The sequence below is a fragment of the Pangasianodon hypophthalmus genome, chromosome 17 (genome assembly GCF_027358585.1).
Source record: "Pangasianodon hypophthalmus isolate fPanHyp1 chromosome 17, fPanHyp1.pri, whole genome shotgun sequence".
Classification (NCBI taxonomy): domain Eukaryota; kingdom Metazoa; phylum Chordata; class Actinopteri; order Siluriformes; family Pangasiidae; genus Pangasianodon; species Pangasianodon hypophthalmus.
In genome coordinates this window covers 22,842,282-22,868,621 of record NC_069726.1, presented here as the reverse complement: position 1 = coordinate 22,868,621, position 26,340 = coordinate 22,842,282, and the positions used below count along the sequence as shown (strand labels likewise).

General features: G+C 38.4%; 1 protein-coding gene across 2 annotated transcripts in view; it reads right to left on the bottom strand.

The window, feature by feature from the left end:
* Positions 1 to 15,880: 15,880 nt before the first annotated feature.
* lrrtm4l1 (leucine rich repeat transmembrane neuronal 4 like 1) overlaps positions 15,881 to 26,340 on the bottom strand; it is a 48,726-nt gene continuing 38,266 nt past the window's right edge. For both annotated transcript variants that reach the window (XR_003404475.3, XM_026942744.3), the window contains exon 3: positions 15,881 to 22,104. Coding sequence is in view for 1 of the 2 variants with exons in the window: in XM_026942744.3 (XP_026798545.1) it covers positions 22,039 to 22,104 (66 nt within the window). In the remaining variant the exon portion in view is untranslated. The remainder of the gene's footprint in view (positions 22,105 to 26,340) is intronic.

Below are 26,340 nucleotides of genomic sequence, written 5' to 3'. Positions count from 1 at the left end.
AGCTCCTTCTGCTTTCTGCACTATAAATAAATATAAATTAACAAGTTGAACTCAGGGATGCCTCCATCGCCAACAAGACTGTCCTTCTTCTTACTAAGTTGTATGTCTCAAATATGCTTCAAACAGGAAAGAAGCTATTGAAGAAAAACAATTTCAGACATTTGACCGTGCTGTGACCTTGACCCTTAATTCCAAAATCTAATCAGTTCACTTGCTAGTTACAGTGATATTTCCACATAAACCCTACAAATATTCACCCACTCGTTCTTGAGATCATGCTAACGATAATCTCGGCTGGACGCACGGACAGACAACAGACTCCCTCTACCACTGAGCGCAGCGTTAGACTTGCTAAAAAAAGTCTAGGCAAACGTGACCACAAGAGTTGTGTGAGTTGACACGAGTCTTTTGCCGACATATGATGTGTTCGTGGTGCCTTGTAACTGGTAATTTGCAAAGTATAATAACCTCATTTCCCACCTCAGGACGTTCGATATGCGAAGTGGGAACAATAAAACATGGATTCCTCCATGAAAGCTTGTCTTTTGTTTGCTCAGTCAGAGCATGAAAAGCTCATAAAAAGCTACTTTAACTGCACTTTTACAGTTACTGACCTGAGTGGCCTCTGGTTCGGTTCTACTTTAGTGAACTTCAGACATTCATGCAACATTTTGAACTGAAACTGCAGCACAGCAACAACAGCAGACAATAGCGAGTATCTTAGCAACAAGCAAATTGGCTATCATTTGTGATAACTCTAATGTTGATGATTACCTTCTCAAAACAGCGATTAGTATGGTCAGTGTTACAGAGTTAACCCAGCACTGTGTCCGTATATGAACTGATCTAAACCAATACTGCGGTGAACTCATTTAAAAGTAGAGAAGGACAACTTTACACTGTTCACAGTGTGAGCGGCCATGTTGGTTTCACGCCACTCTGTAAAAGGGGAAGGAACTGGTAGTTGAGAAGACTACCCCAAGATGATGATGAGTTGAAATTTCAAGTTGAAGAGGCGTTTTTGGTGGATTTTACCTGTTGTAGGCGGAGAATTACAAGTTGCAGCTTCACCTCCAGTGCAGTATTACTTCACGCACATTCTGTTAGTCCTTAACGGCTAATCCACAAGGGGGCATGCTAAAGGCAGCAGCGAGACGGAGATATGAAATGGCTACTGAGGAGGAATGTTTAATTATGTACAAACACTGCACAAAAGACAAAAAAGAGACACTGGTCCTTGTGGCCTTTAAACACACTTAGACTAAAAAACGGAGAATATTATTGTCTAGTATTGTCTACAGGTTCCCAAACTTTTTAAGCAAACAACCCCAAATGCACTTTATGAATTTTCTGTGACCACAAGCCTTGACCACCCTACATATTTTTAAATTCCAAAACATCACTGTCCATCAGGTTTCCAAGTCAAATTATAAAATGTTTAGCAATTTCACGCACAGCGACGTTAAACACACTGATGAGCTCTGTTTCTCTTAAAACTTTCTGCTGTCGTTGTGATTGTTGTCATGAACTACGTCTCCACTGAGTTTAACTCAGACTTTACATTCAAAAATATTTAGTAATCTAGAAAATCCAGGAGACTAGTACACAGAACAGACCTTTCTGTAAGTCTGAAGGTGACATGAGAGGTTTTTAAAATTCAGACATTAACTGTAATAGGAAAACTGGTTAGTGTTAGTACTCAATAATGGTCTAGAACAGTACAGAAGTATATGATTTTAGACACAACACTAGTTTGTTTAGTGAGGCTAGATGGAGGCGAAATGTAGCTTGTCTGAATGTGACTCACAAAATCCTTCTTTGATATTTCTAATATTAATCTGTAGAAAAATTGAATGAAACAGAATGAAATCAAACGACCCCATCTGGGGTCATGACCCACAAAAATATTGTGTTCTTTCTATTATCAGTGATGTAGTATTCCTGATACTGTATTCTGTTTAACTTCAGATCTGTCATGCTCCTGGATGGTTAAAACATGAAATTAACACACTGGAAAAATAAACGAAAACACAGTTTCTGTTTTGTGATTTTTTAATTTTTTTTTATTTAATTGAAAGCCTACAAGAGGGATTCTGCAGTTTTGTGTGAAAGGGAAGACCTACAGAGTGGAATGATGTATAAGATCCATGAAGATGAATATTAAAACTATTGTTTGAGAGTGCTCTTATTTAAAGGAAATGGCAGTTTTTTATTTTACACTTTCACCCTATCTCTATGTTGATTTGGAGATGCACATTTTGGACGCAAACAGATTCAACATGTAAGTAATTTTAAATCATACAGTAATATATACATTTTTTATCCACCATGACATCTGACTTCATTTAATCTACCTGTGCCATGTACTGCAGAGATGTTCTGTTACTCTTCTGTCACATCAACATGCAGATATGGACCTGATGCAGAAAACTGGAATAAATACCATCACATGATGGTGTATTTTCATGGAAATAATTATTCTTATAATTTGCCTGAAAATCTTGGCTCCTTTTTATTCCAGTGCAATAGCAGAACCTATGATGTTGCTTTGAGAGTTGCTTTTGTGTTTCTGACATTAGGCTTCCCATTAAATACAGCCTTTGCATCAAGGCTAACACTTCATACTAACACATGAGATGCAAGAGATGTTTATGGATCAGGGTCAGATACCGACTCGGACGTTTCTCTATCTTTAACGATCAAGGGCAAACACTTGTGCATGCTTACAGTGCACCAAATCGCTCATTGTTTAACCTCATTACAGTCCATGGGTTGGAAATTTTCCTCTTTCCTCACAACAAATCATGCTGTTTATGATGTTTGTTAGAGCAGATAATAGAGTAAAAGCGGTGCAGTAAGGACGTCTGGTGCAAATAATGGGCTAGAGTTGAGTTCCGTTAAATAAATAGCTGAATAGCACCGCATTAGAAGTTTAGCAGCTTAGCAGTTTCCATGGAAATGTTTGAAGAACATGGACAAACACACACACACACACACACATACACACACATACACACACACTCTCTCTCTCATGCTGCTGTGTGATGAAAAATCTTTTTCAGATGAAAAAAAAATGAATTTTCGGTATGTTTTCAGCTACAATAATTAATATTAAAAGTAATATGAATATTTTCTGGAGTAAACTCATTATCAAGGAACAAAATAAATCTGTTCAGCTGAGAGGCCTTTTATTTTTTCAGCATTTTCTTTTGCCTGACTTGAGGTGGGCGGGGCTAGTACCCTGTACAAATCAAGATTTTCAGTTTATTTTATATTATATTATATTATATATTCACTTATTTTCAATAAACTCATTGAGAGGAGTGCATTTTGTGCTAAAAAAAAGAACAACTCACACGACTTTCGCACTGTAACCATAACCACGCTCTTACCAGTTGTAGCTAGTATTAGCTAAGTAACTAGCCTAGCTTGCTGTCGAGCTTAGATTTATTATTCTCAGTAATGCAGAGGAAATGAAGAGGAGCGTAACTCTGGTGATGAGGAGGATGTTTATCATCACTGGAGATGGAAAATCATCAGAGTTTGAGCTGACCATCTGACTGCATGCTGCTACAGTTAAAGTGAAACGTCCCAAAATTCACACGCCATCACAGGAATGGTTTCAATTCAGCATGTCACAGATCACTCACTAACAATCACTCATTAACACTCACTCATTAACACTCACTCACTCACTAACACTCACTCACTCACTCACTAACACTCACTCACTCACTCACTAACACTCACTAACACTCACTAACACTCACTCACTCACTCAGTAACACTCACTAACACTCACTCACTCACTAACACTCACTCACTCACTAACACTCACTCACTCACTCACTAACACTCACTCACTCACTAACACTCACTCACTAACACTCACTCACTCACTAACACTCACTCACTCACTCACTAACACTCACTCACTCACTAACACTCACTCACTCACTAACACTCACTCACTCACTCAGTAACACTCACTAACACTCACTCACTAACACTCACTCACTCACTAACACTCACTCACTCACTAACACTCACTCACTCACTCACTAACACTCACTAACACTCACTCACTAACACTCACTCACTCACTAACACTCACTCACTCACTCAGTAACACTCACTAACACTCACTCACTCACTAACACTCACTCACTCACTAACACTCACTCACTCACTCACTAACACTCACTCACTCACTAACACTCACTCACTCACTCAGTAACACTCACTAACACTCACTCACTAACACTCACTCACTCACTAACACTCACTCACTCACTCACTAACACTCACTAACACTCACTCACTAACACTCACTCACTCACTAACACTCACTCACTCACTCACTAACACTCACTAACACTCACTCACTCACTCAGTAACACTCACTAACACTCACTCACTAACACTCACTCACTCACTCACTAACACTCACTCACTCACTCACTAACACTCACTCACTCACTCACTCACTAACACTCACTCACTCACTCACTCACTAACACGCACTCACTAACACTCACTCACTAACACTCACTCACTAACACTCACTCATTCACTAACACTCACTCACTAACACTCACTCACTCACTAACACACACTCACTAACACTCACTCACTAACACTCACTCACTCACTAACACTCACTCACTAACACTCACTCACTCACTAACACTCACTCACTAACACGCACTCACTAACACACACTCACTAACACTCACTCACTCAGTAACACTCACTAACACTCACTCACTCACTCATTAACACTCACTCACTCATTAACACTCACTCACTAACACTCACTCATTAACACTCACTCATTAATACTCACTCACTAACACGCACTCACTAACAATCACTCTAACACTCACTCACTCACTCACTAACACTCACTCACTAACACGCACTCACTAACACTCACTCACTCAGTAACACTCACTAACACTCACTCACTAACACTCACTCACTCACTAACATGCACTCACTAACACTCACTCACTAACACGCACTCACTAACACTCACTCACTAACACACACTCACTAACACTCACTCACTCAGTAACACTCACTAACACTCACTCACTCACTAACACTCACTCATTAACACTCACTCACTAACACTCACTCATTAACACTCACTCACTAACACTCACTCACTAACACACACTCATTAACACTCACTCACTAACACTCACTCACTAACACTCACTCACTAACACACACTCACTAACACTCACTCACTAACACTCACTCACTCACTCACTAACACTCACTCACTCACTCACTCACTCACTAACACGCACTCACTAACACTCACTCACTAACACACACTCACTAACACTCACTCACTAACACTCACTCACTCACTAACACTCACTCACTAACACTCACTCACTCACTAACACTCACTCACTAACACGCACTCACTAACACTCACTCACTAACACACACTCACTAACACTCACTCACTCAGTAACACTCACTAACACTCACTCACTCACTAACACACACTCATTAACACTCACTCACTAACACTCACTCATTAACACTCACTCACTCATTAACACTCACTCACTAACACTCACTCATTAACACTCACTCATTAATACTCACTCACTAACACTCAGTCACTAACAATCACTCATTAACACTCACTCACTCACTCACTAACACTCACTCACTCACTAACACTCACTCACTAACACGCACTCACTAACACTCACTCACTCACTAACACTCACTCACTAACACGCACTCACTAACACTCACTCACTAACACACACTCACTAACACTCACTCACTCACTAACACTCACTAACACTCACTCACTCACTAACACTCACTCATTAACACTCACTCACTAACACTCACTCACTAACACTCACTCACTAACAATCACTCACTAACACTCACTCACTAACAATCACTCATTAACACTCACTCACTAACAATCACTAACACTCAGTAACTAACAATCACTAACACTCACTCACTCACTAACACACACTCATTAACACTCACTCACTAACACACACTCATTAACACTCACTCACTAACACTCACTCACTAACACTCACTCACTAACACACACTCACTAACACTCACTCACTAACAATCACTAACACTCACTATCACTCACTAACAATCACTCATTAACACTCACTCACTAACACTCTCTCATATCACTCACTCATATCACTCACTCATTAACACTCACTCACTACACTCACTAACAATCACTAACACTCACTCACTAACACTCACTCATTAACACTCACTCACTCACTCACTAACACTCACTCACTCAGTAACACTCACTAACACTCACTCACTATCACTCACTCACTCACTATCACTCACTCACTCACTCACTATCACTCACTCACTCACTATCACTCACTCACTCAGTAACACTCACTCACTATCACTCACTCACTCAGTAACACTCACTAACACTCACTCACTATCACTCACTCACTCACTATCACTCACTCACTATCACTCACTCACTCACTCACTCACTATCACTCACTCACTCACTCACTCACTCACTATCACTCACTCACTATCACTCACTCAGTAACACTCACTCACTATCACTCACTCACTCAGTAACACTCACTAACACTCACTCACTATCACTCACTCACTCACTATCACTCACTCACTATCACTCACTCACTCACTCACTCACTATCACTCACTCACTCACTCACTCACTCACTCACTATCACTCACTCACTATCACTCACTCAGTAACACTCACTAACACTCACTCACTATCACTCACTCACTCACTCACTCACTCACTCACTCACTATCACTCACTCACTCACTCACTATCACTCACTCACTAACACTCACTCCAACTGAACGCTCCTCACCCTCTTTTACTCTGCAGCTAATTTACTGCAGAAAATAAAAATAATATGCATGTTGTACAGTGTGTGCCATAACAGAGGTTTTGCTTTTTGTACTTCTAACCCATTCTTAGTAGGACACAGTTAACATTAGCGTTAAAACAACAATGAAAAAAGCGAGAAGAGAAGAGAGCACTCACTCCTGGTTCAGTTTGTTTCTGGAAATATCAAGCTAGCAAGTTATTTTGAAAGCAGCTAACTAAAAATATTCAGTTAAGCTAGCAGTGTTGTAGCAGTGTTCGTGCCTACACTGCGGATCTCCGGGATCTTCATGCCCAGTGTTTTCTGAAGTTCATACGCTTGTACCTTGTGAGCAGCGCTCCATAAACTAATGTCTGCGTGGGCGTTAGCGGTACACCTGACTGTTTGATGGCTTCTTCCCTGGATTTCTTTTGCTTCGGCAAAACGTCTACATGCTTGAGGAGCAGAGGAAAGTGGAACAAGCGATAGAAACACTGTGTGTCATTACTGTTTGTTTAAGCTCATAAATAAATGCAGCGCTGTAAAAGACCTCAGGTTATTTGGGCTGAGAGACAGAGTTGGCTGTTAAATGCAACAACATTAAAATCCACTTTAATCCTTGAAATACTAACTTACAATGTGATCCTATGTTAATTAGAGCAGTTTTTTAAAAAGTAGATAGATGCAGGAAGTAGCAGAGCAGCAACGAAACAAGTAATAACTGCAGTTTTACCTTAAATGTATTGCATGCGATGAGTATTTACTTGCAATATGGAAAAAAATGAAAGTATAGCATTATCATTTCTATTTTCTTTTTGTAGTTGCTGGATGTTTATCCAGTTTTATTAACACCACTGACTAACACTCATTAGAATATATACAGTCAGGTCCGGAAGTATTTGGACAATGACAGAGTTTTTGTGATTTTGCCTTTATACACCACCACAATGGATTTGAAATAAAACAATCAAGATGTGATTGAAGTGTAGACTTTCAGCTTTATTTTAAGAGGTTCCACAAAAATATGGCATTTACCATTTAGGAATTACAGCCATTTTCAACAAAGTACCTCCATTTTCAGGGGCTCAAAGGTATTTGGACAATTGACTGACAAGAAGTTAATTGACCAGGTGTGGTCCATTCCCTCATTACTTCAAGACAAATGAAGCAGATAAAATACATAATAATAAATGAAGCATATATATATATATATATATACAGTCAGGTCCATAAATATTGGGACAGTGACACAGTTTTGGTAATTTTGCCTCTGTACACCACCACAGTGGATTTGAAATGAAGCAGTCAAGATGTGACTGAAGTGTAGACTTTCAGCTTTAATTCAAGGGGTTTAACAAAAATATTGCATTAACCGTTTAGGAATTACAGCCATTTTTTACAGAGTTCCTCCATTTTCACAGGCTCAAAAGTAATGGGACAATTGACTGATAAGCAGTTTCATGGCCAGCTGTGGCCTGTTTCCTCCTTATATCATGATAAATTAAGGAGATAAAAGGTCTGGAGCTGATTCCAAGTGTTGAATTTGCATTTGGTAGCTGTTCATGGGAACTCTCACTATGCCGTCCAAAGAGGTGTTGATGCGAGTGAAGGAGGCCATCATTAGGCTGAAAAACCAAAACAGACCTATCAGAGAGATAGCAGAAACTTTACTAACCCCATTCTTAAAAAGAAGGAATGCACTGGCGAGCTCAGCAACACCAAAAGGCCTGGGAGACCACAGAAATTAACTAAAGTGGATGATTGCAGAATTCTTTTCTTATTGAAGAACAACCCCTTCACAACAAGTCAGGAACACTCTGGAGGAGGTAGGCCTATCATTGTCAAAGTCTACAATCAAGAGCCACCTTCATGAATGTAAATACAGACGGTTTACCTCAAGATGCAAACCGCTGGTAACACTCAAGAACACAAAGGCCAGATTAGACTTTGCTAAAAAACCTCTAAAAAAAGCCTGACCAGTTCTGATGCAAGATTAACTTGTACCAGAATGATGGGAAGAGAAAAGTATGGAGAAGGAAAGGAAGGGCTCATGATCCAAAGCATACCACATCATCCGTCAAACATGTGGAGGCAGTGTTATGGCATGGGCATGTTTGGCTGCCAATGGAACTGGGTCACTGGGGTTTATTGATAATGTGACTGTTGATAGAAGTAGCAGGATGAATTCTGAACTGTACAGAGCTATACTTTCTGCTCAGATTCAGTCAAATGCTGCAAAACTGATAGGACAGCGCTTCACAGTACAGATGGATAACAACCCAAAACATACTGTGAAAGCAGCCCAAGAGCTTGGAAATGAAATGTTCTTAAATGGCCAAGTCAGTCACCTGACCTCAACCCAACTGAGCTGCTTTTCACTTACTGAAGACAAATCTGAAGGCAGAAAGACCCACAAACAAGCAGCAACTGAAGAAGTCCTGGCAAATCATCTCAAGGGAGGAAACTCAGCATTTGGTGATGTCCATGGGGTCCAGACTTCAGGTAGTCATTGACTGCAAAGGATTTACCTCCAAGTAATAAAAATAATCCTAATATTTATGATTATATTAGTTTGTCCCATTATTTTGAGCCTGTGAAAATGGAGGAACTCTGTAAAAAATGGCTGTAATTCCTAAACGGTTAATGCAATATTTTTGTTAAACCCCTTGAATTAAAGCTGAAAGTCTACGCTTCACTCACATCTTGACTGCTTCATTTCAAATCCACTGTGGTGGTGTACAGAGGCAAAATGACCAAAACTGTGTCACTGTCCCAATATTTATGGACCTGACTGTATATACAGTACTGTGCAAAAGTCTTAGGCACGTGCAAAGAAATGCTGTAGAGCAATGATGCCTTCAAAAATAATGAAACTAAAAGTTTCTACAATACTATAAAAAATACTATAAAGAGCAGTAAACAGTAGTAAATGAAACAAAGTCAATATTTGGTGTGACAGCCTGTTGCTTTAAAAAAAAAAGAGCTGTAAGTGTTACTGAGCATCTTGCAGATGCAGCCACAGTGCGTCTTATTTCACACACTTGCGTCTTATTTCTGCAGCGAAACCCAGCAGCCTTCATTATGCTTTTTTGTCTGAAAAGTGTCTCTTACATAATATTCTGCTTTCTTTACTGACATACAAACATTTTTCTGTAACATTTGACTTTGTGCTGGAAAACTAACGTTTGGAATCTAAAATGTTTTTGTACTTAATCAATACTTTTGCCATGAAAGGGTGTACTTGGTCTGCAACAATGTTTAGGTAGGTTGTACGAGTCAAAGTAACATCCACATGAATGCCAGAACCCAAGATTTCCCAGCAGAACATTGCCCAGAGCATCATACTACCTTCCCTGGCTTGCCTTCTTCCCATAGTGCATCCTGGTGCCATCTCTTCCCCAGGTGAGTGACGCACATGTACCAGGCCGTCCACATGATGTAAAAGAAAATATGATTCATCAGACCAGGCCACCTTCTTCCACTGCTCCAAGGTCCAGTTCTGATGCTCACGTGCCCATTGTAGGAGCTTTCAGTGGTGGACAGGGTCAGCATGGGCGCTCTGACAGGTCTGTGGCTACGCAGCCCCATACACAGCAAGCTGCGATGCACTGTGTGTTCTGACACCTTTCTATCATAGCCAGCTTTAACTTTTCAGCAATTTGTGCTACAGCAGCTCTTCTGTGGGGTCGGACTGTGATTTTCAATAACAGCAGCTCTGACAGTCACAGGTTTAAATTAATGCGCTTTTTCTAATATGTTATTATTTCTACAGTAACAGCTCATTCACAGGGAGGTGTAGGGCGGGTGCTCCACATAAATGGATTAAAAAACCTGTGTAATTGTTGATACGGTGAAGTTTTCTGTAAGGAGATGTTTATTTAACAATTATGGAAGGAGTCTACAGTGTCAGTGCTTATAGTCAGAGGTAAAGCTGTAACTTTTTTTTAGGTTTTCTGACATCTTCAGGACAGAGGAGTTTACCAATATATGTAAATATTTAATACTTTATATAAAAATTTATTTTAAATGTTAAAAAAAAATTATTCATTCATTAACCATTAAATAAAATTATTTGAAAATAGAGAAAAGTATTTTGGAACACAGCCTCAAATTCCATGAAAAAATCGAAACACACATTTCTTTGGTCGTTTATTCTATGAGCAGGTCTCAGTGGTGCATATTTTCAGTACATTCCTGCTCAGGCAGGTTTTGTCTGGATAGTGTCTGGGGGAATTAAAGTAAAATGCTACACTAAGCAAAAGACCTGATCTGAAATAGCAATGAGGACAAACGTGCAGTTTTTTTCCCCGTGTTAATGTTAGTGGAATATTAATAACACACCAAAAGTGCTATATTTGCATAGTTGCCTTTTGGTCATGACTGTGCTTAATCATCTCTAGATAATTAAATAGTCATGAGTGAATATAATACATCATAAAGCAACTTTGCTTGATTAAACATGATGCTCTGCCAGGCCCAGATGGTTGCGGGTTTGAATCTCAGAACAGCCTGAGAGCCAAAAAGCTACTTATGGTCCATTGAGCAAGATGATTAGCGATCTTTTGTTCGACTCTTTGCTTAAATTTTAACAGTACATCATGTACTATTTCTCGCTCCTGCACAGTTAAGGGTTCTAATCATTCTAAAAAGGTTCTAGCCTGGGTTTCCCTAAAGCATCACAAAGTTAAGATCTTCGGTACTGGGAGAGAGAGAGAGTGTTCAAAGTGTTTGGATAATTCAACATTAATATGGAAACATTGCTGTATGGTTCTATATAGAGCTATTGAGAATTTTTTTAACACTGATTAGTCTGTTTGTCGAGTCCAAATCTGAGGAAAATTAATTAATTTTGGTTTCGTTTTTGTGATTTGGTTTGGTTTCACGCTGCATGTAAGTTAAACAAACCAAAATGCAAATAAATAAGGGGCATATAGTGTAGTGTTGAAAACGTTTTTCATTCATTAGTCAGAAATATGGCGACAAAAAAAAGTACAACAAAACCCTTTTCATTAAATAAACGATTCGATAATTATACACTCACTGCTTCTTTAAGTTCATGTCCAAATCGAACATCAGAGTTCCAGACAGGCTGGTGTGAGTATCTCACAATCTCCTGGGATTTCCTGTCGCTACAATTTATACAAAATGGCGCGAAAAACAAAGAACATCCAGTGAGCAGCAGTTCTGCAAGTGGAAATGCGTTTTTGGTGAGAGATCAGGGGAGAATGGCCACACAGCCCTTTCGAGCTCACACAAAGGTTATGATAACTCAGTAACCACTCTTTACAACCGCGATGAGCAGAAAAGCATCTCAGCATACCTCAAACCTGGAAGCAACAACATTGCGTTCTACTTCTGTCAGATAAGAACAGGAATCTGAGGTTCCAGTGGTGCACAATGGATCTTTCTTCCTTTTTTTCTTTCTTTCTCTCTCTCTCTGCCCAAAATTTGCCAAAATATATATATATATATATATATATATATATATATATATATATATATATATATATATATATATATATATATATATATATATTTTAATTAATTCAATAATGTGACATCATACTTTTAATCAGTTTACAGTTACATATAATCTTGTGGTTCCTATTCTCACTGCCATTATAGCAGCATGTAATATAATATAATATAATATAATATAATATGATATAATATAATATAATATAATATAATATAATATAATATAATATAATATAATATAATATAATATAATATAATATAATATAACGATGAGAAGCTAAAAGAAAGATGAGGGGTAATTAGCGATGCCCACGCTTGTGCTTCTGTTCACTTTAACTCAGTATATGGACGATTACTGATTACTGTCTCCATGAGGAAAGCTGTGTTTATATAGAAAAAGAGGCCACAGGAAGCGAGGTGTAGATCAGCCATCTGGAGCGCAGATCTGACAGCGTGATGATTCAGGAGAAAGCTGCAGGAAAGCGTTGGCCTCTTTTTTATTTCCAGAAAACTGAAGCGTGTGGCATTAATTAGCAGAGCTGCGAGCTCTAATCAGCGGGACTCTTTTCAGGATGAGGAGGCTAATCTAGAGCAAACACACACAGCTCTCTGCCTCTTCACTCTCTCTCTCTCCTTATCTCATTCAGAGTCACCCTGCACATCTGTTTTCATATCACACACTTCATCTGGAGAGGCTCGGCGACCGTGCCGGAGGATTTACGAGCTCTGACGACGAGAGGCAGCGGCGGGTTTTTCCCCAAAAGGCCACTTACCTAAATTTGCTTAACACGCAGAGTCAGAACTTCACACTTGTGATGAACGCAGTGCAAAAGCAGGATTCAGGGTTTTTTTTTGAGAGGCTCCAAAAAAAGGATTTATTCAGAGCAGAGTGTAAAAAATGAAAGAAAAGCCTGAAACATGAAGCACTGCAGTCAAATTCATTATTATAATATATTTCTTTCTTTCTTTCTTTCTTTCTTTTTCTTTCTTTCTTTCTTTATACATTTTTGACAATTACAGTCTTTCTTTCTTGTTGTCTTTCCTTCGTTTTTCTTTCTTTCTACATTGTTTTTGATAATTATCAAATCTTTCTTTCTTTTCTTCTTTTGCTCTCTCTCTCTCTCTCTCTCTCTCTCTCTCTCCCTCCTTGAGGTCCACATACCTGGAAAAATTGGCCTCACAAATGGACTATGGCCTACACACTCACTACAACACCACACTCACTACACACGTTACACTCACTACACACACTGCCCAAACCACACACACCACACTCACTACACACACCACACTCACTACACACACTACATACACAACACTCTACACACACCATACTCACTACACAGACAGGTGCCATGAGCATCTGTACAAATGATTGTATACAAATATAAAAATCTTGGGACCACACAGACACTGCATCATTCAGGACAGAGGCACAAATTAACTCCCAGGGAACTGGTGGAGTCAGAGGCATCAGGTACAAAAGTATGTACATCCACCATTAAGAGAATCTTACATCACCATGGCCTGAAAAGCTGTCACACAAGAAAGAAGCTTCTACTCCAAGACCAGCATAAAAAAAGCCAGACTGATGTTTGCAGGTGATCACCAGGACAAAGAACTAGCTTTATGGAGGAGTGTTCTCTGGTCAGATAAAAACAAAATGAACTCGCTGGCCATAATGATCAGAGCTAAGAGTGAGACAAAGAGTGAGGCTTTTAATCTGAAGAACTCCGTTCCAGCCGTGAAGCATGGGGGTGGCAGCATCACCATGTGGGGCAGTTTTACCCGAAAACACACTGGTGCACTTCAGAAAATAGATGGCATCATGAGGAAGGAGGATTATTCAGAATTACAATGGATATAAAAAGTCTACACACCCCTGTTAAAATGGCAGGTTTTCGTGATGTAAAAAAAATAAAACCAAGATAAATCATGTCCGAATTTTTTCCACCCTCAATGTGAAATTGCAACGTACACAAATTAAGCTGAAAACAATCAGGAACATTTTAGGAAAAAATATGAATAATAATAATTAAAAAAAACTTACAATAACCAGATTACATAAGTGTGCACAACCCTAAACTAATACTTGGTCGAAGCAGCTTTTGATTTTATTACACCACTCAGTCCTTTGGGTAAGAGTCTATCAGCTTGGCACATCATGACTTGGCAATATTTTCTCACTCTTTCTTGCAGAAACATTGTAGATCCATCAGATTGTAAGGGCATCTCCTGTGCACAGCCCTCTTCAGGTCACCCCACAGATTTTTAGTTGGATTCAGGTCTGGGCTCTGGCTAGGTCATTCAAAATCATTGATCTTCTTTTGGGTAAGCCATTCCTTTGTTGATTTGGATCATTGTTATGCTGAAGGGTGAAATTCCTTTTCATCTTCAGCTTACTAGCAAACATCCTGAAGGTTTTGCACTAAAATCGACTGGCATTTGTAGCTATTCATGATTCCCTCAAGTTCTGAACAAAGCCCCAGTTCTGGCTGAAGAAAAGCAGCCCTAAAGCATGATGCTCCCACCCCCATGCTTCCCCAAGGGTATGATGTTCTTTTGGTGATGTGCTTTTTTTTGCACCAAACATACCTTTTGGAATTATGGAATCATTATATCTTTTGGAATTGGTCTCATCAGATCATAACAACATTTTGCCACATGTTTTGGGCTGATTTAGTTGAGCTTGGATGTTTTTTGTGGGAAAGGGCCCCATAGCCCAGACACATGAAGAATATGAGAGATTGTTATCACATCCAGACAGTTTATCAGTACTTGTCAGATGTTTCTACAACTCCTTTAATGTTGCCGTAGGTCTCTTGGCAGCCTCCCTGGTAAGTTTTTGTCTTGTCCTTTTATAAATTTTGGAGGGATGTCCTGTTCTTGGTGACTTTTTATATCCATTATACTGAAGCAAAAGCTCAAGGCATCAGCCAAAAAGTTATATCTTGGTCGCAACTGGGTCTTTCAGCAGGACAATCCTAAGCAAACCTCTAACGTTGTAACAAAATGACTTAAAGACAACGAAGTCAAAGTCTTTGAGAGGCCACTGGCCTAAATCCAGGAGAAAATTTGTAGACTGAACTGAAAAAGCATGTGTAAGCGAGGAGGCCCACAAACCTGAAAGAGTTATACCAGTTCTGTCAGGAGGAATAAGCAAAAAGTCCAGCAGAGTATTAAGAGAAGCTTGTGGAAGGATAAACCAAGCTTTTGATTCAAGTTCAAGAAAATCCTAACAAAGTGTATGAATTTCTACTGAAAATCTGTTAAAAGTTGAAATAAATCTGTTGCTTAGCTATTATTTTGAAATGACCCATGTTATGAAACCTTGAGTTTAAATGTCTTGTAGTATGTAAACCTTTAGCATCAACTATAACTATTTTTGTTGTCACCATATAGTATACCAATATAGGTGTAAATACTACCCCTACTGTAGATGTCAGTTCTAACCTTTGTACCTGATTTGAATTTTTCCACAGTGAGGAGAGGTTTCTCAGCCTGACTCTGTGCTCACATCCACGTCTGCTCCATCACGACTTCTTCGGTTCATTTAATAATTATAAAGCCGTTCATGAACGGAGTCAGTTTTGTCACTGCGGGGAAACAATAATACATTACAAGCATGAATAGCCTGAAAAAAAGTTAAATCTTGCAGAAGCTTGTGTCCTTTCACTTTGTTTTGCTGTGTGAATGGAGTCTGGTTCTGAGAGTGAACATTAGTTCTGATGGAGCAATCAGCAATCCTGTCCTGATGAGCCGCAGAGCTGGTTCGGGTAATGATGTCGTTCCTCGCCTCCTGTCCCCTTTAATTACTCAGTTAATTGTTATCATCCACAGAAGTGCCCTAAAATTCATCAGAGCATGCCGACTCGTCTGTAATACTGAAGGTAAAATGTATTGTTGGAGGAATGCCTTAAGGAAGAAACAATAAAATGTTAACTTATTTAACAGCTCATTCACAGGACAGCAGACGCTCCACATAATCAGGTTAAAAAAATCGCTGATGTTATAGTTTTCTGTAAGGAGAGTTTTATTTAACATTTACGGAAGGAGTCTCCAGTGTCCGTGCTTTGTAACAGTCAGAGGTGAAGCTGTAACTTGAAGTTTTCTGACATCTTCAGGACAGGGCTCATTTTACATTTAACACGACAAGATGTTTTTTTTTTGTCTTATTAAGTTCAAGAGTGAAAAAAGAGAGACTAGTGAGGGAATGACTGTTTATAGCTGCTATAATATAACTGCATTGTATTATATGTTCCACAATACTATGGAAATATCTTGTCTGTGGTTAAACAGTTGTAAAGGTTGGAATTTGCTGTGTTATAAGAGGAATAATATACATTGGGATATGCTGTTGTAAGAAAATAATCAACTTTGGCATGGTAACAATAAGTCCGCTTTTATCACACCACCCTGTTGTTGATTATTTTCCTATAGGAGCATGACACAGAATGATTTATTCATTATGTATGACTGTATAAATTAAACGTAACACAGTGATTCAAACAATTTGAGAAACCACAAAACAAAAAGAAATACAGGGTTAAAATAGTTAAAAATACCATGAAGCACTGTTAGTTAATTCTCAGGCTTTATGAGTTTTAAAATCATCTCTTAGACATCAAATCAATAATACCAAGCTCTCTGTAAAGGTTTCACCAAAGAAGCCCTTCCTGAGAAAAACCTACAAAATCTAGCTCATGAACTCCACCAAGTCTTATTTTGGCTACAGATGGTATCATTTGTTGTAGTCAGATGAGACCAAAATCATTCTGGCTATGAAAATCATCGACAGATTTGCTAAAAAAAAAAAAAAAAAAATCTGAAATGAAGGAAAAAACTCACAAACCCACTGTAATATATGGCAGTGGATCACTGACGCCTTGTGGCTGGTGGTTCAGGAGCTCAGACTGACAGTATCATGGATTCTATGAAGTACCAGGGTGCTTTAGACCAAAACCTGGTTGCCTCTGCTAGGAGGTTACAGCTCAGTGGAAGATAATGAGACCAAACACACATCCAAATCAACACAGGTTTTGTAACGACCATCACAGTCTCCGGATTTCATTGACAGGAGCATCTTAATCAAGATTTTATTAATTCTATACAAGTTAGGTATGATGCTGTGAAGTCCAAATCGATTAGCTTGAATGATTCATCGAACACTATTAATGTTTGATGCACAAAAATGGAAAAACCTTATAACCATGGTTTCAGCTAGTACAATTATCTTGCTAATCTACTGCTTATCTAATTGAAAATCTATGCTAGCATGAAGCCTAAGATGTAACATGTAAATAAAAAAGTGGTGTGTAAAACTTAGAGCAGACTCTAGAGTTTACATTTTGGCTGCTTCCATTTCTTGTTTGGATTTTTAAAAATAAAATGCTGGACAGGCCACGACCACAAGTGACAAACTACACGTGATACATCGGTGCTTGTACAAATGTAAGATAAGAGTATAATAGTGAAATGTCCAACCTGTTGTTCTCTCATGGAGCTTTCACTACAAATTAACTCTAGTGAGTGCCAATACTTTTGGAACCAGACAAAAAAAATGGCATTATATAAGAAAAAAACATTCTATTTTCTTAAAATAAAACTGTGCAGAGGTCCTATATGTTTAAGCTGAAAATATTGCTCATGGTACAAATACATTTTATATAGCATCTTCTATTCATTTTGATGGAGGGTGCCAATAATTACGGAATTGACCGTATTTCTACACAGCGTCTGGAACCTGCTGAATGTGTGAAGGTTTGTGGTTGCATCAATCTGTTTTATGTTTGTGTGACTTGCAGTTATAAGGTTTTAAAGCACTCTGACTTAACATTAGTTGGTTTAATTTGCTATATAAATAAAATTTACTTCCTGAAACTCCGCAGAGACTCTTAGAGAACATACCGAGGTTTAGAAACACATGATAAAGCGAAGAGACGTGGCAGTTCCAGAGCGAGTCAGGACTATCTGAGGTGCTGTTAGGGATTTGTCTGATATGTGTACGATTATCTCTCTCCTTCGCTACTGAATATCAGCCGGAGGGTGTAATATTCCTGTCACACACTGATGCGTGGAAATGACAGATGATGATGGTTTTAAGAAATATTTTTCCTTACTGGTAGCTTTCATGCACTGACAGACATATTAGCATCTGTTGCATGTATTCAACTGAAAAGTGTCATTTACATTATTTAGTAAAATATACTGGAGCATTTCTGTGAAATAGATAAATTTCTCAGGCAAATAAATCCACTTCAAGTCTCGGTGGATGTCTTATTTGTTGTCTTATGCTTTGAGGAATAATGTAATCACACTCGTTTCCTTTTTATGACAGATTTGGTTTGAAGATAGTCAGCATTGCATTATTAAACTTAAAACCTAGTCTGAACAACTCAACAAACAATTAAACAAAAACAGCAAAAACCTGATGGTTAACACTTACATCTGAGATCGTCATTATTTTTCTAATAGTCATGTCCCCCTGCTTCTCATGGGGATAATGGACCAACCAACAAATTAGCACCAGAATCACTAAACACATCACAGCCTCTCGCTTTTCTCTCTCTTGAAGTTAAAAAGAAAATAAATATTCAGCTTTTCATGTTACCACCAAACTGCAAAAAGCCTAAACTCCTCTGTCCTGAAGATGTTGGAAAACTTAAAGTTTCAGCTTTCCATCTGACACTGGAGACTCCTTCCAGGATGCTAAATAAACATTTATTCTCCTTACAGAAAACTTCACCATATCATTTAAACGGGTTCTACTTAACAACTTAAAAGGGTTGTTTGGCTTGCAAAAGGGTTCTACTTGGAGAACTAAGGGTTCTCATGCTCCTGAAAGGGTTCTACTTGAATGAGCTGTTACTATAGATGTTTTAAAAAGAAAATGTTGAAGAATTCTTTAAAGATGGTGGACTCGTTTCCTGTTTGTTTCCTGGGTTTCTGGAGCAGTTCCTCTGTTATGACCAATCACATGCATTTATACGAGTTGTTTAGCTGAAGGCATCTCCTCAAGAAAGGAAAGTGTTTTCACAGACTTTAATAGATTTATTTACCTTCTCTACTTGTGATCAGCAAAGTGACAACATGGCTCGTTCAAAAATAAACAAGTCGATGACAAAAACTGTGTTTAAAGATGAGTGGATCTATTTCGTAATACAGCTAGTAAAAAAAAAGAGCTAGTAAAAAAAAGCTGTAAAGTGAAAGTAATGTGTGGAATTTATAGCAATAAATGAAACATTAATGGTGTAGAATTAAAAAGTTATCATTATTTATTCATGTTGGATGCAGGGAATTTTATGTAACTGGACCCTCATGATTTTTAATTAAATTGTTTTTTTTAACCAACAAGAGCAAATCTTTGAGTCCTTTGTGGGAGAAAGAGATCATTTTACTCATTTACTTTCACCCTCCTTTACTGTTTTTTCCCCTTCTCTCTAACTCTGTTGGTAGCAATTCATTACGACTCATCAATACTCATTTCCATTTGGACCAGTGTATATTTCTCACCATTGATTCTGACAGCGTTAGAAAACAGAAACATGTTGGCGGCAAAAAACGTTAGAGTTCGTTTCAAAAAGGAATGATTAAATGATCAGGAGTCAAGCGTGGAGAGAAATGACGAAGGACAGATCTGGAAAAGGACAAGCGAAGATTGAGTAGAGGGTAAAAAAACGGCAGCGTAAGCAAAAAACATTCACACACACTCACTCACACACACACACACGTACCCTGAGTTCATACAAGCAAGCGACAAGGATAACACCCACCGTCATCACTCATCAGCGCAGTAGTACATAAATCTCCTGCTCAGCGTTATTAAGCTCTGATTATAAATGAAGCTAAAATGTAAACAGTTTCATTTATAATCTATGATTTATTTATTTTAGAATTCATAATTTGAGCTCCTAGCACATATTTTTCAACACCACAATGTGGCAAAAAATTCAGTACTATACCTTTTTTTTTAACACGTTTACGTCTTTATTGAAACAGACTAACTCTAAGACTGATATTTTATTACGTTATATATCATAGACGAGTCACTAAAGCTGATTCGATTCAGACGGACAACGAAACAGAAACAGGAAGTAAAATCCCGAATTGATGCTACTTTAAAGAGAGCCAGTGGTAAAAAGAGCTAAAAAAGAGCTGTTTGCTTGTTGATCTTACAGGTGAACATGTGATATAAGTGAGTCAAAGCTCTGAGAACAAAAATCAACATAAACAAAAAACAAATAAATAATTAAAAAAAAAAAAAAAAAAAATTATAAAGTTTATACAGGATATTATTTAATTTATTTATTTTAATATTTTTTCCTACCACAATTTGTAAAAAAAAAAAAAAAACCTACACTAGAAATAAAACAAAATAATGTATGTTATTTTATTATTCTTTTATTTTATTTTAATATTCAATTTTTCCTAGTTTAATTTTGGTATCAGGTATTGTTAAAAACTATATTAAAAAAGGAGCAAAAAAAGGAAAATTACAGTACTGAACGTTTTTGCAACAACAACAAAACAACAACAAAAAAGGAAAAACAAGAATACAAAAAAATTTCCTATTGTAGTTTTGGTGTCATGTGGCAAAAAAAATATATTAAAAAAAAATACAATGTGGTAAAAAAGGAAAAAACACAGTATTGAAAGTTTCTGCAACAAGAAAAAAAAAAAAAAAACTTGCTGAAAACCTAAACTCAGGCCTGGGGTATTTACAGAGCCATTTACATTTGCAATTTAAGTTGCATTCATTTAATAAACTCTCAAGTTAACTAATTAATTTTATAATAAATTTAAAGGAAATGATGTCACTTTGTCGCTTGCTCGTGTGAACGCAGGGTGAAACATTATACAGTGTAAAGAAGCCAAGAAACCAACAATAAAGTCCCTATAACCACGTTGACACCCGAATGTCATGCACACGTCTTTGTCCCATAAGTAAGTATGTACACACACTCACACAGACACACACACACACACACACACACGTGTTGCTTTGCAGTCAGTGTGAAAGTGTTTGAGACCCTCCGTGTTCATGCTGAGGTTGTAAACAAGACTACGTGTTCAACCAACCGAGGGTCATCCGAGGGTCATCACAAAGTCGTCATCGTTCTCATACACAAGACTGTTAAATAGCATGGAATAAGTCCGACTGGAAAAACGCGAATAAAATCCCTTCTTTTTATTCTGATGATGATGAAGAAGATTATGGATGAAAATCCAGGAGATGATCTCCTCGTTCCTGACTCGCTCACTGCTCATTAGTTTAGCATTTGATTCCAAATCGTTTATTCCTGCCGGATAAAAAAATGGACGAGAACAAAATGCACAAAAGGCACCACTGAAGCCGTGCACGTCCACGTCCACGTCCACATCCACGCTGTCCTTCACAAGTCCATGTCACAAGGCTGCAGTGGAGAAGCTCCTAAAAAATGGCAGGCGATTAAAAGAAACTGTTTTTTTTCGCAAAAAATCTGTCTCGAGAATTATAATACAAAATGCTTTCACAGCAAGGGATTCTGGGAAAGGACAACTTGCTCGCTCCTCTGGTACACTCCTACAATCCAAACGGAAGGAAATGGCCGAAGTGGGATGTGAAGTGATGGAAATTCTTTACAGGAACCCTGTTGCAGATGATCAAGTGGAGATAGAAGTCCAGCTAGTGAATTGTGGGAATGTCTCCGATCCAGGCTCGAGGCAGTGGTCTGGGACACACATATTCATTCTAGGAAGAAAAAAAAGAAAAAGTAAGATTAGCATAACTCAAAGCTCCATGTGTTTCCCCACACCACCACATTTCTGTAGTGAACAGAGAAATGAATTATGTTAAGGTTAATTACTGTGTCAAAGTGTCAAAGTGTAAGCATGCACGGTCGATTTTGATAAAACAGAGGGTGATGGTACGCGTGAAATGAACTCTCGAGAAGAAGCGCAGTACAACGCCATGCTTGTCCGAGATCACTCTTTAAGATAATAATTAAAATGCGAGTGAATGAATGAAGTCATTCGATCAGGACGGAATGACCTTGCCATTGTGAGCGCTTTATCTTAAATAGATTACATAAAAACTCCCCTGAATACCAATTTGGAATATGAGCCCAAAAAACCAGATTGCGATCTCAATTACCCGCGAGTTCAGCACAGGATTTCTACATTACTGAAAGTAATGGAGAGTCTGTTTTTTCCCTGATACTCTAAAATCTTTTCCTCGCAGGTTCAATCAGGACCACGCTGCATGTTTATCTTTTAGTGTCTAGCAAGATTCAGAATTCCTCTACCAAGAACGTTTTTTTTTGGGAACACTTTCTATAAACCTGTTTTTTAGACTGTATTACAAATGCATTGATAATACATACTATAGTGTACGTTATACGTTCTAACTATCAAATGGCCCCATCACATCCTCCAAAACAATTTTAATTTACTTTGAAGTTAGGTAGAATCTGAATACTGACAAAAAAGTTGTATTAGTAGTCAGTTGTTACTCTCATGACATTGTAGGACAAAGGAAATGTCCACTTTTATTAACGTGGGAATGTGTTGGATATGTCGGATTGTTCATGTGGTGCTGCATGATGCGTTTACCTCCATCATTCATTCATCTTCAGTAAATGTTTTGTTCTGTAAAGCAAGTAGAGCTGTAGTCAAGACTGCCATTTTCAAACTCAAGACAAGTCCAAGATCAGGTCTAGCCAAGATCTAGTCAAGACTGAGTCATAGGGGTTCGAGGCCAAATCCAAGAGCGATTCAAAATAAGTGAGACCGATTCAAGATCAAGGCCAAAAACCATCTTTTACTTCAACTAGTTGGATTCACTGCCCCATCACTGCGCCAATGATCTGGATCTAGTAGAAGAAGGAATTACTTCTTATCAAACTTTCTGCATGCAAAAGAAGACAACACAAACAAACTCTCAGTCAAGACCAAGACACAGTCAAGACACGTCTCAAGACCGGACTTGTGCCCAATGGCGTTAATATCAGGGGTCAACTGGTGAACCGCTGTCCAGATGTGGATCCAGCAATATATTTCACCGCATTCGAAAAATACCATCATTTTTTACCATCAAAAATACTGTCAATATCAATGCATGAAAAAAATGGCCATAATTCAGCAACTATTGTTTTCTAAACATGAATCATGCAGGAGATCGGCTCGGCTTCTGCAGGAGATCCTCTGTAGCTGTTTATTCAATCACATGCATTTATGGAAATTGTTTAGCTGAAGGCAGCTCATAAGATCAGAGAGAGCTAGAGAACTCAGAAAGGAAAGTTTTTTTCTTTTCATTTATCCTTTCTAGTCTGATTATTGAAGTAAATGACATGTTAAAAAGTCAATGGCGAAAGCAGAATGTTTAAAGACAGAAAAGTATGCTTTTATTCTACTGCTTTAATTTTAAATTATTAATATGTTTATATTTTGGGAAATACACTGAACAGCCATAACATTAAAACCACTGACAGGTGAAGTGAACACTGATTATCTCATTACAGTGGCACCTGTCAAGGGGTGGGATAGTTCTCGAAGTTGATGTGTTGGAAGCAGAAAAAATGGGCAAGCGTAAGGATCTGAGTGACTCTGACGAGGGCCAAACTGTGATGTCTAGACAACAGAATCAGAGCATCTCCAAAATGGCAGGTCTTGTGGGGTGTTCCTGGTATACAGTGGTTAGTACCTAACAGAAGTGGTCCAAGGAAGGACAATCGATGAACCGGCGACAGGGTCATGGGCACCCAAGGCTCACTGATGCATGTGGGAAGCGATGGCTAGCCTGTCTGGCCTGATCCCACAGAAGGACTGTACTGTACCACAAATTGCTGAAATTAATGCTGGCTATGATAGAAAGGTGTAAGAACGCACAGTGCATTATAGATTGTCATGAGTGCCCATGCTGACCTCCGTCAAAAACCACCACCAAAAGCACCTACAATGGGCACGTGAGCATTAGAACTGGACCATGGAGCAGTGGAAGAAGGTGGCCTGGTCTGATGAATCATGGTTTCTTTTACATCATGTGGACGGCCGGGTGCGTGTGTCACTACCCTGGGGAAGAGATGGCACCAGGATGCACTATGGGAAGAAGGCAACCCTTCCAAGCAAGAAGGCAGTGTGATGTTCTGGACAATGTTCTGCTGGGAAACCTTGGGTCCTGGCATTCATGTGGATGTTACTTTGACATGTACCACCTACCTAAACATTGTTGCAGACCAAGTACACCCCTTCATGGCAACGGTATTCTCTAACGGCAGTGGCCTCTTTCAGAAGGATAATTTGCCCTGCCACACTGCAAAAATGGTTCAGGAATGGTTTGAGGAACACGACATTGAGTTCAAGGTGTTGACTTGGCCTCCAAATTCCCCAGATCTCAATCCGATTGAGCATCTGTGGGATGTGCTGGACAAACAAGTTCCCACTTCGCGACTGAAAGGATCTGCTGTTAAAGTCTAGGTGCCAGATACCACAGCACACCTTCAGAGGTCTTGTGGAGTTCATGCCTCGACGGGTCAGAGCTGTTTTGGTGGCACAAGGGGGATCTACACAATATTAGGCAGGTGGATTTAATGTTATGGCTGATCTATGTAAATTCTAACCAAATCGGTTAGAAAGTATCGCAGACAGGTTTTAAAATTCTAACTTGTGAGATTGGTCAAACTTTCTGTAAGAGCAGGAGTTTGAGTGGGATTAAAAAATCCAGTATGCACACATCTGAACAAAAAGAGGTAACTTGTCATCATTCAAGCATGTCAGTCACTTTTCTGAGCCATTGTAAACAAAGAATTTTACAAAAATTGCAAGATCAATTCCTCACGCACGTCTAGTCCTACTAACAAGACTTAATGAAAAGTATAACTACATAAAGGTGATACTTTCTCACACTGTACTGTGACAAACAAACGCCCTCATATAACCTCCCCCCTTCTCAGCCACACCCCCTTTCTGTCGCACTGAGCAAACTCTCCCATTCACTAAATCATTACCCTCACCTGTTGCTCATTATTAATAGGAATAATAAATATTCCTTTATTAAGAAATGATTTTTTTTAATGGAACTGAATATATGAATTGATATGACGCACGACGTGACACTACATGGCATGCTACATGCCTGATGCGACCAGGCCTTCAGGGTTACGCTGCTCAGCAAGCTCAAAAGTTTGCATCCCCATTAACACACTGCAGTTCATTTACATGAATTTGCCTTATTAATGTGTCTAATGACTTAAATTAAATGCATGTGGAATATTTTAAGTCTTATTTAAAGCATAAAAAGCTCAAACAGGCACAAATTCCCAAATATAGCGTGAGCAATGGAGTCAATAAAATCAGGAAACAGCTCTCACTCACTATAAACCAGAAAAGACTCTGTAAAAAGATCTCAAAGTGTTTAGGGAGTGGATAATCAAACTAAAAATAAAACTGCCAGAGAAATTCAATTCAGCTCAGTTCCATTCATTTCAGTGATTTTATTTGTATAGTATTTTTAACAATGAATGTTCTCACAAAGCAGCTTTACAGAAATATATAAATTCCGGATATAGATTTTAAATTTATAAACGTATCCCTATTCACAAAACAAACAGAAAAGCACCTAAAAATACTCAGAGGCAAGTGGGATAAACAACACATTTATATCTCATTCAGAAACATATTTTTTTTTATGAATATCTTATGGTTTCTGGACAGTTTTTGTTATGGTTTATAAGGGAGAAACTTTAATTGTCTGTTTCATCATTTCGACGGAAGGGTGTACAAACTTTCGGACTCCACTATTTTCCTGAATAATGAATCTGCTGAAAACTCTGGTCTCCACAATGTGAAGTCAGAATGAACCTCCTGCTTCTGTATATACCCAAACTAAAGGAAAATATTAAATCCCAGTGATCTGCGATGATCAATATGAACAATATGATCAATGTTGCTGGTCCTGATGGCACACTGTGAAATTAAAGTTTAATCTTTA